At 50.5% G+C, this 14488-nt stretch overlaps 1 protein-coding gene across 15 annotated transcripts in view; it reads right to left on the bottom strand.

Moving 5' to 3' along the window:
• Positions 1-896: 896 nt before the first annotated feature.
• Cacna1d (calcium voltage-gated channel subunit alpha1 D) overlaps positions 897-14488 on the bottom strand; it is a 294624-nt gene continuing 281032 nt past the window's right edge. For 7 of the 15 annotated variants that reach the window (XM_087588017.1, XM_087588023.1, XM_087588020.1 and 4 more), the window contains 8 exons: positions 11815-11928; positions 10748-11112; positions 10051-10077; positions 8939-9088; positions 7718-7881; positions 5735-5856; positions 3764-4084; positions 897-3357 (listed from right to left, as the gene is read on the bottom strand). In XM_087588017.1, coding sequence (XP_087444143.1) covers positions 3064-3357; positions 3764-4084; positions 5735-5856; positions 7718-7881; positions 8939-9088; positions 10051-10077; positions 10748-11112; positions 11815-11928 — 1557 coding nt within the window. In that variant the 3' untranslated portion in view covers positions 897-3063. 15 annotated transcript variants of the gene reach the window in all.

The raw sequence follows: 14488 nt of genomic DNA on the forward strand, positions 1-14488 counted from the left end.
TCATGGATGGAGACAGGAACAACTCGCTAGCATGACCGGAAGCAGTCCCAGAAGCAGAATGTGGGAGCACTGTAAAATGAGCTCTGCCTCTAGTACCAGCTGCAGGGTAATTTCCATAAATTCAAATAGGTTCTTCTCACCCCGTACACTACATCCCTCAGGCCCCAAGATTTTTCATATTTCCACTGATAAAATACCACAATATCAAATCTAATGCAAAGTGGGGTTTTATTTTTTGTTTGGTGTTTTTTTTTTTTTTTTTTTTTTTTTTTTAACCTTCAAAATTAGGAGAGAAAAGAACATGACCTACCCCTAGGTCCAAGCTGGTGACCCGCGTAGCCCCTGCTGGCAGGGCCGTTTTGTATAATCCTCCACCACCCTCCTCACCCTTGTTCTAAGCCTCTCCCTAGTTCTCCACTGCCCTCCCAGAAAGCAGCACTGGAGCGGGTTTCTGTGAGGGTTGCATCCATGCTTTGGTGGTATTTGTACAAGTAAACTAACACCCCATCCCTGAAATAATGGCAGAGATGAAGATCTTAGACGGTTAAAAGCACACGGCATAAAATAAAGCTGTTCTGGCTTGAGAGCTGGGCCCCTGTAGAGTGGCACCATTGCTAAGCTCTCCAAGTGGCTAGGGCTACACCCTCGAAGAGCACCCACCCCTCTAGACCTGTGGAGTGGGAGTCCACACACCTAACGAACATTCTAAGCGAGGTTCTTACTGATGGTTAGCAGATCATCATGACTTCCACACTTCCTAACGTCGTTAAAAAACATGAGCTTAAACGAAAAGCAGTATTCCAAAGACTCAGAATCAGGGGGTCGAGGTGGGGTAGGAGTCTTTAAAAACTTCCTTAAAGGGGTGCGGGGAAAGAACCATGCTCTACAACTTCGAATTTTTCTTACAAAGAGAAATTTAATATTAGATGAGAGGTTGAACCAGGCTTAAGCAGACATACTGGGAAGTGGGACAGCCTGAAAAGCCAGGCGGCATCATTGACGGCTGACTTGGGGAAAGATCACCCATTGCAGAACACACAGCGAGGGTGATCTGCCGATGTTACGTTGCACGGTCAGACAGACAGACACCCAGCAAGACAGAGTCCAAGGTAAATGCTGATGATGGTTTAGCCCTTTAGGAGAACAGCACTCTCTGCAGCTGGTGTGAAATTACTATCGGCCTCGGAGGAGACCCATGGCAGAAGAAGCTGCCTGGAGCTCTCACGGCAGAGCCAGCTGTGTGAGGAGAGCTCCCCATACAATGAAATTATTACACAGTTTATTCTGAAGAATGTTTCGCATTTTAATAAAAAAAAAGGCTTTATGTCAGGAAATAGTCATTTACAAACCTTGAAGTGTTTTGCCTGCATCTGGAGTTAAGAATGTCTTCCGAAGAGGTTTGCGAGGTCTTTATAATAACATTTATTTACAAAAAAAAAAAATTGTCTCCACAGGTTGTCTGTGTACTAGTTAAAAATTTTGAACCCAAATTGCTACCTGTAGTTTTGATTGCAGAGAATCCTTAGCAGAGTGATGGGATGTGATCACGTGACGCTGACAGAAACCTTGACGGTTGTAATGGTTCCAAACCTAACTGTCCCCAGGCGTGCACAGTGCTTGCGTTCCCGTGAAAACTTCAGCCCCCAATCAGCTGTGGGTGACAGCGCTCAAAGAACCCTGCACAGCAGCTGTGCAAGGCATCAGGCCTTCACAGACCCCGGCATTCATAGGTTCCCACAGTGCTACCCTCTGCCCCCATACAGTACACCCCGTAGTTCTTAAGCCTCCTTGGGGATGTGAGCAGATGTGGGCCGTTCACCTATGGGGTTCTGCAACAGAGACCCAGAAGCATCCTGCATGGGCAGCTGAGGAAGTCAGACCCAATGGATGCCACTGGGCTGAGTAGCCGGCTGGACCCGCTATACAGCTAACTGACCAGAGGATTATTAAAACTAAGCCAAAGACAGCGGCAACCCATGTGGATGAGAGGTGCAATATAAAATCATAGAACCCAAAGAAAAGACTCCAAATAGTCGACTGGGTATCTTATGTAAAGATAGGTTTATAGTAACTCAAAATACTTTAGAAAAAGTTCTGAAGTGTCAAGTTCTTATGAACTCAAAAGTTTATCCCCAAAAGATTCTTTTTACTGAATATGTGAGAATTGCCTCTAATTCTCCTAGTTCTGTTTAGCCCGAGTAAAAATACTAATAATTTCTAGGTTTTGGTGGGAAACTACGATTGTTAGGACCCGTGGGATATTGCTGCAGTTCAAATACGGTACGATAATTACAAAATATAGACCATCTCTTTACAAATACAAATCGTATATTACAAGTCATGTACAGTAAATCTATAATTTTTAAACAAACTAATGTATCTAAGTTTTACCTGGTTTGCAAGTGCGCTACCCTTCCAGTTTACAATTGCCCTTAATGTGACAGAACTGACCGTCTGAGTGATGTTCTCTTTATGTAAACTGGCATCGCTTAACAAAACGGTCCGGTCCCACTCCCCTCATCGCGACCACTAGCGGCTGGGTTCTGGTGTGCGCCACTCAGAACGGCTGCACAGAAACCAGGAACCAGTGCTCTGGGGGAGGGGGGCTCAGACACGGATATGCCGGGCCCAGCGAGCGTCTGATATGCTAGACCGATGGTTGAGGTAACGACACAGGCATGGTGACTGTCATCACCTTTGACCTCTCTCGTGTCTGCAGGCAAAGGGGCGTGGGCATGAGCCCTGGGTGGCAGACATGGACTCCTGGGCAGTCCTGGTCTCTGTGCAGGCCAGGCTGCTGCTCTCGCCCATCCTCTCGGTGGGGCCAGACATTCTGTCTTCTGGGGCTGGGCCCGAGCATGTGGCATGCGTAGCACATGCCTGGCCGCTCAGAACCTGCTCCTACCAGGTTTATGGCTTCCTTGAGGCGTGAAATCACTCGTACAAAAGTCTAATTGAGCATTTTCCTCCCAACTAGTGCCTAAACTTTCCTAATTATGAGGCACTTTATCCCTGGCCCTCCTGTGCCCATCCCAGGCTGGAGCCAAGCCTGCTCTCGCTGGGCTACAAGGTGGTGATGCAAATCATTTCATCTGCCAGGTCCTCTTCCTCTCGCCCAGGGTCTGGTTCCTCGTCACTGTAGCCAGGACCAAAGTCCTGGAGCTCATAGTCCTGGCGGTGTGAGATGGGGCCCATGTCCCCGTTGGCTCGAGGACACACGCTTCCATTGAGCAGGGTGCTGGCCGCGCTCTCCATCTCGTCTATGGTTAGGTCACAGGCATCGGCGATCTCATGTTTTGTTGCTGAGACAAATTTTGGGTCCCTTGCGTAGCGTCCCAAGCCTTCGGATATCAGGACCTGGACAGTGAGAGATCAATGGCATGAGGGAAGTTCTCCTTCAGCTCTCACTGTTCCCATGCTCTGGGGACCCCACCAGCTACGTCTGCTAAACTTTATACACAGCGCTGGCTGTAAAGGACCTCAGCTCTGTTGGCGTCAAAGGCTGAGAAGCTGCACGCGGCTGAGCAGGAGTGAGAACACTGGGGATGTAGCACAGACTGACATGGCGTGACAGGACTCCTTGGTGGGACTTGGCCATGCCAGCTGGTTTTCGTTCAGTCTTAAATGGCACCGAGGGGCCACCCTCAGGTTGTGTGGCTGCAGAGCCCACCATGACGCCACTGCTTTCTCCCCATGTGACCGCGGTTCCCGTTTCTGCTGCTGCCTACGATTTGCCCAGAGGTCAAAGGCCACCCATACTCACTGCTTCCACCAGGCTGTCTGCACTCCTCTGCTTGTCGCTGTTTTTGTTCCGGAAGCTGCTGGGGACGGTCAGGCTGGCCGGTGTGAAAGTCCTATAGGAGATGTCGGGTTCATCTGTATACCAGGAACTGCGGTGTAGCGACGGCAGGCTGCCATTGACCTGGTCCATAGACTCTGAGCGATCCACCTGGATCAAAGGGGTGTAGCATGGGGTCCAGTCTCGGTACGGAGGGGTTGCTGGAGGGGTGGCCCATGACCGGGTAGAGTGGCTCGGCGAGTACTTCTGGGCTTTACTGGAATCTAGGCCTGCAACGGCCATGATCTGAGAAGGGAAGCAGAGAGGTCTGAGCCTTGGCCCTAGTCTGGTGTATGGCTGCTGTGCAGGGATGTCTCTCAAAGACTGGGGAAAGATGCGTGTGTAGCAGAGACAGCTTAGTGAGCTCGCCAGGGAAGCAGGGCCTCCTAAAAGACTGGGTTTTCCTTTTCCTCAAAGCTGTAAGGCATTCTCCATGACTGAGCTGTCAGTTACTAACTTACAGGCTACCTCAGGATGAGGAGGAACTGGGAAGATGGATAAGCTGTGGTGTGTGAACATACTACCCAGGTCTCTCCGAGCTTCAGTACTGAAACACACTTCAGGGATAACCATGAGCTCTGGCTCATGCAGGACAACCACCATTTCTCTCTCCTCTAGTGCCTCCTCATCCTGCAATGAGCGTTCTGCTTGCTGGGCACAGCCATGATTCTCACATGTCCTTCATGGGAGAGCCATCTTGGGATGACTGCTAATATATCCCGTTTGCACTGACACTAGTCGTAGCCAAGGAATCTGTAACTCCAGTTCTGGGGATCTGATGCCTTCTAGATCCCAAGAGCAGCAGGCATGCACATAGTGAACAGACACCTATGCAGGCATGTAAGATAAAATAACTCCAAAACATGTTTCTAAAGTGTGGGCAGAGGTGACTAGAAAATCTTCAATGGCCACTGAGTACTTAAGGATTCAGCCCTTGGGGTCAGAATGCAGAGAGATCTGTATCTGCTGGCTGGCTGGCTGGCTGGCTGGCTGGGTGGGTGGGTGCAGGTTTCTAGCATCTCCCTTGGTTAATCACCCCACACAGCATTTCTGATGAGAGAGTTCAAGAAACATCATGGACATAAGTGTGGTGGTTTGAATACGCTTGGCCCAGAGAGTGGCATAAGTAGGAGGCATGGCCTGTTGGAGGAGGTGTGTCACTGTGGGGGTGGGCTTTGACAATCCTATGCTCAGAGGCTCAGCTCGATGTGGAACCAGAGCCTCCTCCTGGCTGCCTTTGGATCAAGATATAGAGCTCCTGGCTCTTCCTACAGCACCATGCCTGCCTGCCTGCCTGCATGCTGCCATGCTTCCTGTCATGGTGACAACGGACTGAACCTCTGCACTCTAAGCCAGCCTCAGTGAAATGTTTTACTTTGTAAGAGTAAAGTCATGGCCATGGTGTCTCTTCACAGCGATGAAACCCTGGACAGTATGTGTGTGTCATTTACGCCTACACATATATATGTAGCGCATGTGTATATCCATCCGTAAGCCCCTGGTGAACAGGCTAGTGGCCCCCTTAACCCGTAGAGAAGACCGCCCACTCTTAGGAACAGAAGACTCATGCACAAGAAGCTGCGAGAGTGCCTTAATGGAGGAATCAGCTGTCCAAAGGAATGACTCGTGGCAGCCGCCATTACTGGGACTCCTACTGGGCTGCACTGCCTTAATTCAGACTGTACCAGTGTTCTCTGACAGGAAGCACGGAATCCAAGAATGCCAAGCCAACCCTTTGCTGCATGTGCAACTCCAGCAGAATGGAGCCCTGAGGGAACCTACCAAGGAAGGCTGCTCTAAGGATTGGAAGGGGCAGGCTCTTTGCTTCTCCCCTGTATCCTAGGGGAGACTCATCCCAGGTGAGGCCCTGGCAAGGGTGAGACCGGATTGGCTCACCTGCTGCTGCATAAGGTGCAGGGGCAGGGCAGCGCGGTGAGGCAGGGCAGGCGACGGAAGGACGTCATCTTGGCTGTTTTGCCTGCGCAGACACTCAAAGTTGAAGGAGGACCTCCGATGGGCTGAGAAGGGAGAGAGAGCACATGATGAATGGTGACATAAGTTCTGTCTGGACAATGTTTCTCCTGAGTCAGGACCACTTCCTGAGGCAAGCAGCCTAGGAAGAAGCAGGCCACGTGTTTCATCCAGGAGAAACGATTACATCATCCTCCGACTAGGGATGGGAAGACTGCAGGGAGCAACCCAGCAGTGGGATGTTTCAATAAGGGAGCAACGAATCACTCCAAATGTTTGCTCTCAGACAGCCCGTCAGTGGAATCTGTACTGAGTGACAAGCCCTGAGATGTCTTGCAGAGATCCATTCTAGAATTTTAGACAAGCCTTGCTATCCTATCTCTGCCCTACAAACACTGAGGTGCCCGTATTTAAGCCTCTGTTTTTAAAATGAGAGATTCTGTCTACCAGCTTAACCAGGGAAGATAGCCAAATTCTTTGCTTAGAGAACCCCCCACCTTCCCTAGCCTAGATGTGAGTACATCTAGGTTCCTGCTGTCTGCGGACAGCAGTTGCACACAGAGGCTCACTGATGGGCCACAGCTTTTGGATTTACAGTCTATCAGGCTTAGAGCTCTGGATTCTTTGACCAAGCCTGTCGGGGTTCTAGAAGCTTCCAACCTGTCTTGAACCCCAGGGAACCCCACCCCACCCCCATCTGTGCTGTATTACTCCAAAGGTTCTTTCTGTGCTGCTGGGCTTTCTTAGCACAACCAAAGTCTGCAAGCCCTCAGTTCATGCATAGGAGTTCCTCAGGGACTGGACCCAAGAGGCCTCCCAGACACCTTGGACTTCACAAAAACCTTTGCAAACAGGTATACAATGAAGAGCAGGCCAAGCCCTGGTCATTGGCTGGCCGGCAGTGACCAGTGGAGAGGAAACAGTCGGTACTGGAGAATCCCGGGGCCTCCCGGGTGAACGGTACTGCTTATAAAGAAAGCCAATGCTTGCCTACTAACCAGTGCAATCACAAAACACAGCCCTCTCAGTCACCATAACCTCTAGACCCCAAGACTAGGCAGGCCAGCAGTTCAGAACTGGAAGACAAAAAGCCCTTCCCACCCATTCAGGATCTACGGCTAAAATAAGCCCAGGGTCCCCTCATCTAGTGAGCTTTGCGCTGCAGTCTCTGTAAGACATAGCTGCCCTTACCCACCCCCATGGTCTAAGAATACAGGCCAATCTAGCCATGTGTCCCCTCCCCCAGGTCTGCAAACTGGACAGTTCTGGAAACAGGGCACTCAAGTGTCCCCTTGGCTGTGCGGGTGTGGGATAAGTGAAGACACAGACCTGGAAAGGGGGTGCAGGAACCAAAGGGAGAAGACCCCTGCCGGGCCTCGCTTATACCTGCTTCATTTGGTATCTGTGGCTGAAGGAGAGGCTTCATTTAGCAGCATGTGTTTGGGGTTAATTAAATATTAAGCTCTCAAATGGATTAGACCACCACCCCAGCAGGCTGTGGCCGCTGGGGTGGGCATGTTGTTTCCTGCATGCACGGTTGGGCTCAGGAGCTCGTTCCTAGGTTTCGGCTACTCTTAGTCACTAAACAGAATCCTTGGTTAAATAAACTTCATTCTTCAGAAACACAAGAAATGGATACTCTTAACCATCACCAAACATCCACACTTGGCAGAGTTCAAATGCCCTTCTAGGGGTTGGCTGGCAGAGACTTGGGGATAACTGGGAGAAAAGAGAGCCCCCATTTTCCTTTGGGTCAGGAAAGCACTGTCTCCCGGGGTACTGACTGGCTGTAAGGGTTAACCGCACTTTGCTGGTAACACACATCCATAAATATCCCAGGGCCAGGATGGAGGGACAGGCATGGTGCCCTCTGGGAGGCTTCACCCTAAACAAGAAAGCTGGCCTCACATGGTGGGGTAGGAGGTAGAAGGCGTCTTCTTGGAGATCTCCGTGAGTCATAGCCAATGGGAGAGTCGTCATCTTCTAAGAAACCTTGGGGGTGATGGTAGCCTCGGGGCCTCTCAAAGTCCATGGAGCTGCCTGGGTACCTGTTGTAATAGCTGTAGTTTTGCCTGGCATTTGGTGAGAGAAAACAGGGAAAGGTACATGTGAGGTTCTGTGCCACGAGCCTTGACCTAACTCCTACAAGCTCTGTCCTAACCCAAGTGGTAGAAGAGAAGCTTCCAGGTGGAAAGCAAGGACCAGCTCAGGAAATTGGGGCTGGAGGCTGTGTCTCGAGTGCCAGACACGGCCTTGGCACGGCACCATTTCAACCCGGTGGCCCCAGCCTGCTGAGAAGTGAGCCATAGGTCAGGGAGGGTGGTGGTAGGAGATTCTGTCCTCCTGTACTGGTTGCAATGTGTCTTTTTAAAAAAAGAAAAAAGAGAAGACTTATTTTTATTTTATAGATGTTTTGCGAGCATGTATGTGTGCTTTGTGAATGCAGTGCCCATTGAGACCAGTAGAGGGCATTAGATCCTCCTGGAACTGGAGTAAGTGATAGTTGCTAACTGCCCAGTGATACATGGCAACCTAGGTCCTCTGTAAAATGCCTATTTTAGCCAGCAGCATCCTTTCTACAGGACAGAAGTTGGAAGAGGCACCCTCTGCTTGAGAGAAGCTGCTTTTGCCTCTTGTCCCCCTATCCTCAGGAGAGACCCTTTCATTGTCACAGGAAGCAGGGGTCACTGAGACACCAGCCAGGGTGCTCTGCAGACACAGCCAAGGCTGGTGTTCCTAAGTTAATATGAACTCATCTCTCAGTCCAGATGTAGTGGTGTACACCTTTAAACCCAGCACTTGAGGTAGAGGCAGGCAGATCTCTGAGTTCTAGGACAGTGTGGTCCACAGAGCGAGTTCCAGGAGAGCCAGTGCTAAGTAGAGAGGCCCTGCCTTGACATACCCACCCCCTAAAACAATCTAATATCTGAGATGGCAGGTTCTGACAGCAGTAGAACCTGTTCCCAGGCCAAAACCCTCCCAGGGGTCCCAGGGGCCCCTGGTGAGATAAGGCTTGAATTCCAGCTTCAATGTACCAGAGGGATCCTGAATGTGGCTATCCGAGCCCTGAGAGGGAACAGAGTGGACGAGGACTGGTTTTCTGAACCCCGCGCAGGCTGAGCCCCTCACCTGCTCCAGGTGGGAGAACTGTCATCCTCACAGCACTCCTCGCTACTGAAATATTCCTGCTCCCCGAAGCAGCGGGGGTCTCGGAAGTAGCCGTGTATCTCAGGGTCTTCACGGCAAATGGTTGGAAGCTGCTCGTCTCCTGACTCAGACCTGCAGTTGGGAAAGAGATCTGAGAGATCCTTCAGCCATGCCTCCTCTGTCAGGTACCAGCCTGCATCCTCTGTCAGAATGTCTGCTTCTACCTACACATCCCTGCCTCATGGCCACAAGACTACTCAGGCCCTGGCCAAAGTGCCCTCAGAGTCCTCCACTCTGTCAGGAGTCCCAAGAAAAGCCCCTAGGTTCCCAGACACCTGCTCCCACTCCCCTGCCCCAGCTCCAGCCAATGTGACTTCAGAACCTGGGACAGAGATCTGGGCCCTGCCCACTGCACCCTGTCAAATTGAGGTTGCTGAAGTTCTGGCTTTTGTGCCACCAAAGAGGTGTTCCAGGAAAACGTGTCCTGCAGCTTTCACAGGCTGCCCTGCCCCAGGTCGGAACACTATTCCCATGAAATACCCTGCCTCCTCCCAGCCTCAAGCCACAGGAGCCCCAGTGGGCTCAGGGACATCAACCTAGAGCGCTGCATTCACTCACTCCTTGGGCCAAGAACCTCCTGATTTTACTAGAAGGAACGAGCCTGAAGCCCTTTCCTCTCTTGTGCCCAGCAAAATGACCATTCCACCCATAAGTAAGTCCAGTTAACATATGTACATGAGAGCATCTCAATACACACACACACACACACACACACACACACACACACACACACACGGAAGTTAACCAGAGCCATCTGGTGCCTGGTTTTTAGGATGTCTGGTTTATGCTTCTCCTAAGCCCACATGAGAATCTGGAACCCTAAAGCCGCTAGACCTCCCCAGCTCTACAGGGGCAGGGAAGTGGGGAGACTGACAGGTATCAGTTCCTTTGTGAGAAGTAAGTGGGAACTGCCCGTTCGTGGATGCAAAGCTCTAGCATTTTGAGAACATTAGATACTCGGCACTGAGCAAATGCAGTGGTTGTAAAAGGACGGCACAGTTTTAAAAACAAAGACAGAAGCAGCAAGCACCTACCTAATGTAAGTTTCATAATAGCGGGTTCTATCCAGGAAAAGCATACCATGGGAGGGAGGGAGGAGAAAAGAAGAGTTAAACATTTCCAAAAGCATTAGATGACAGATATCAGCCTGTCTTCTGGAGTGGGGCTGGGCGAACGACAGCTTGCTGGCCAGCTCTGGCCCACTGTCTGTGGTCATGTGGCCTGTGATCAGGGGAGAGACCTTTACACTTATAAAAGGCAGAAAACAAAGTAAAAAGAAGAGAACCCTTTTGCCCTTTCCAATCCTACAAAGTCCAAATGTCGGTGTCTACACACACACAGCTCTATGGAAACACCACACCACTTCATTTAAGATCGTTCCCTGGCTGTGTTCACCCTGCTATGAAAAGTTGGGTAGTTTTGCAAGAAAGAATGAATGGTCCCCCTTTCATTCAATACTGGCCCTTTACAGAAGAAAGCCACCCCCTCACCCCAAAGCATGGTGTCATAACCGAGGAAGGTGAATTCTGTGACTGCGGTTGTTTTAAGAGGACACCCCATGCCGCAGGCGGATAGTGGAAGGGCCCTCCCATGGGCAGTATAAAGAGAGGCCAAGAGGCAAGTGGCACTCAGGTTCAGGGAGTTTCTGTGTACCAGAGCCCAGGGCAGAAGACTTGCCCTGCAGAACGGGCACGACAAGGGCAGACACTGCATCATCTTCTCAAGGTTTACCTTTTAATACTGGACCTTCTTTGAAGCTCTCGGTCGTGCTTGTAGGAGTAATGGCCGTTTTCAGACACATGCTCAAGGTCCCCAATGCTGGGCCGCTTTCCGTGGGCAGCTTTGGACATATTGGCGTTATTGAGATTGGCATTTGTGGAGGTGGGAACTTGCTTCCCTATGGAATTATGGTTATGATGGTTATGACACACCGAATTTCCTGCTGGAGGAAACAGCGGTTTCTCAGTATCACTTGCAGGTGGAATTGAAGGCCTTTGGACATGCAGGGGACGGTGGGTGGTATTGGTCTGCTGAAGGGACTCTCTCCTATCACTATTAACATGATTGACATAGTTTCCAAGCAGGGCACCATTTCTCTGCAAAATAATGGGAGACAACACCAGGTAATTTAACAAGTAGTTGATGCAGGCTAGCTACGTCAGGTCATTCTTTTTCTCTACACGAAACACAAACTCCTAGGCAAGCTCCAGAGGATCCCTGGGTAACGACGACCTGAGCACCTCTTTCGGTGGTCAGGTGACCGTACTCGTGTGGCAGTGGGCCCACCTGAAATGAGGAAGGTTACCAAGCCCTGAGCTGGGGAGCTCTCTGCTGCCCCTTGGGTATGTTCTTCCGGTCGCTCCAGGATGAGGTGACTTAAGCCCAGCTGGCTTGGTGGGTAGCCCCAAGGTGGGGTACTTGACATTTTCTCTGAGCTGGGAGGTTGAGGGCTGGCCGGCTGGCAGATCAGGGAAACTGGCTGGAGCAGAAGGAAGGCAGCATGCACAGCTGCTAGAAAGACCCAGAATGTTCCTGGACTCTGGTCAGTTGGCTGTGGCCAAGCTGAGAAGCAGATAACTGGGGATAGGGAAAGCTCAGGAAAGGGGCTGGTCCGGCCCACAAGAGGTGCTGGTGAAAGGAGAGGTCCCAGGGTGGAGTGGGGCAGGATGTGCGAGCCTTTCTAGCCCCAGCCACCAGTCTGTACTCTCCACACTCCTCTGTGGATCAGAACCACCTCAACCAAAGCCCCGCCCCATTATTTCCATGTGGCCAGTGAGTAGCTATTCTGGAATAATTACTTTGAATACATCTTCCTCTTCTGGTTTGGAGTCTTCTGGTTCGTCATCTTGCAAGTCACAGGATATAGCCCGTCGGATTTCTGGCCCAATGTCATGCAGGGTCCTTAATCCCGCCTAGGTCAATGAGAACGGCAGAACAGATTAGATGTCAAGGAGCCCTGGGTCCAGCCTCATGGAGTGGTGAGAGGGAAGCTTTCTCCAAAGGCCAAGCCAAGGAACTACTGACTGACTGTAACTGTGACCTAGGCTGTGAGGGATGGAATGTCCGTAGGTCCCAATGGAGCTAGCTTGGGCAGATTAGATAAAGCCTGTCATCAATTAAGTTCCCCATGAAATACCCCACTTACAGCATACTACCTGGCTACCAGTCCTAGGGGTGGGTCACAGCCAAGAGTGTATGCCCCTGACTAACTGACAGCCTTCAGAAAGGCTGCTTCTAGAGAACCACATCCTGAGCCCCAAACAGGGCGGGGAATATCATCTGATTGTCCCTAAGAAAAGAACAGAGGGACAAGAATTGCCTGGCTGCACGGAAATGAGCTGGCTTAGGTGCGGAGAAATGAGCAGCCGTTTGGGCCACGGACTCACTGTAAAGCATGGACAGGTGGGTGACATCATACATTGCAGTCACCAGCACACTCAGATCACAAGGAAACAGATCAACAGTCACACAGGCTCTTGTGCAATGGAGCCACTCCAGCTCTCGGGGTATCCTTGGCTAAGAACTCACTAGCAGAGGTACTAGGCCACACAAACTGAGGTATGACTGCCATCTCCAGACAGTACAAGACCCAGGGGTGATAACTCTGGGTTCTAAACTTCCCCCACATACCCTCCCTGCTGGCCTTCCTTAGCCCAGGGGATCACTTATGACAGGACTGGGAAAGTCTGCACTGCTCACAGCTGTGTCCTTTCTTCACGGTGCCACACAGAAGGTGAGTAGCATTGGGGAGGACGGAGACAAAGAGCAGTGCTCATGCCTGAGACACTCTGTGGTGAGACAGATGCTTGGGAAAGGGAAAGGGAGGGAGAAGAACGGGGGGGGTGGAGGAGGGGAACAGAGTGGGCTAAGCAGGGCTGGAACCCCTGGTTGGAAAATACTTAAAACTGGTCATCTGCAGACACCAGTGGTGACAACGGTTAATTCAAAAGGTGAAGTTGTTGAGAAATTTCTCAAGCGGCCCTGCATAAAACAGCCGCACGCATCCATAAGAACATCTGGTTCATCGGTTGGTTCTGCAAAACGGGCGAATGGGGCTAGTTTGTTCTGAACCATTCTGTGATTGCAGACCAGCAGGTCCTTCTGTTTCATGAGTTGTAGGGACAAGGGCCATGCTAGGGAACTGAAGTCTTAAGGGTCTTGCCTAGGAATGTTAGGCAAAGGAACCTTAGTTCCTGGGGTAGGGGACAAACACACATTGCCAACTAAAACTGGCAGGAAGCTTAAGCATGGCACCGCAAGCTTCTTACGTAACCGCAGAATGCGGTAAGGTCAGCTTTCCAGCATACATATCAGTGTGCAGGAGAGACAGGCACATCCTGGGCTCCCAGACAGTTCACCACGTGGCCACAAAGCTACTTCCTACTGCCCTTCTAACTGCAGGCACTAATGTACATGTGCTATTCAAAGTGTGTTCTCTCTCTCCCTCCCCCACCCCCAATTCCTAAGTCAAGCACACTTTCTAGGTCTGCAACAGACCCACCTCTATTCCTCAGGAACACCATGGAGGCAGCTCCAGGGGTGTGTCGGTAGAAGGTCTTACTCAGAACAGTGGCAGGCATGTGAAGAATGGCCACACATACCCACTCGTTCAGTTTCTAGCGGGCAATTCTCAAGACACAAGAAGCTTGGTGAAAGTCCCCTTGTCTGCCTTTTCGAGAGAAGTCTCTTACATATTTGAAGTTCAGACAAGACACAATGCTCGAAAACCCCTGTTGCATGCATCATGCCCATCGTGTTTGATACTCCCAGGTACAGCGTGCACATCAATGCAGATTTTTCAAGACGTAGGGCCAGGAACATTCGCTAATTTAAATAACAGTCTTGCTCTCATTTGACTAACTGGACTAGGTATGGTTAAAAGAAATAGAAAACTATTTATTTGGATAATTTGTAACATCATCCTTTGTTGATGAGTTGACATTTCACTGAAATACACATGTAACAGTTACATAATGAAAACAGAAACTGTCTCCCACACATCTTCAGAGTTACACGAGATTAGGATGTCGTTGACAGGGATGGGCAGTAAACAGACAGAAGGTTTGTTTGCAACATAAATCATGGAGAGGGTTGACAGGTGGCTTGGGGTACCACTTCCCCAAACAAATAATGACAACATATTTATTTAAAGAGACAGGAGGAGAGAAGGCATCACTCTTCCCAGATGTGAAAGTGGAGGGTTTTGAACCCATGATCCTAGTTCGCAAAGCGCACCTGGTAAGAGTGGGGCGGATTCGCTCTCTTGGGTAGGACCTGGGGCAGGGGACCAACACATAGGTTCCCAACTAGAATTGAAATGGAGCTTAAGCACAGCACCCTGAATTTATTACATATCACAAAACATGAGAATGAGAATTGTCCTAGCACACATATCAGGCTAAAAGGTAGCTTAGGCTGTTCCCAAATCCCATAGGCACAGAATCCAGTGTTCCAGAAGTACAGACCACTACC

The sequence above is a fragment of the Rattus norvegicus genome, chromosome 16, assembly GCF_021556685.1.
Source record: "Rattus norvegicus strain SHRSP/BbbUtx chromosome 16, alternate assembly SHRSP_T2T, whole genome shotgun sequence".
NCBI lineage: Eukaryota > Metazoa > Chordata > Mammalia > Rodentia > Muridae > Rattus > Rattus norvegicus.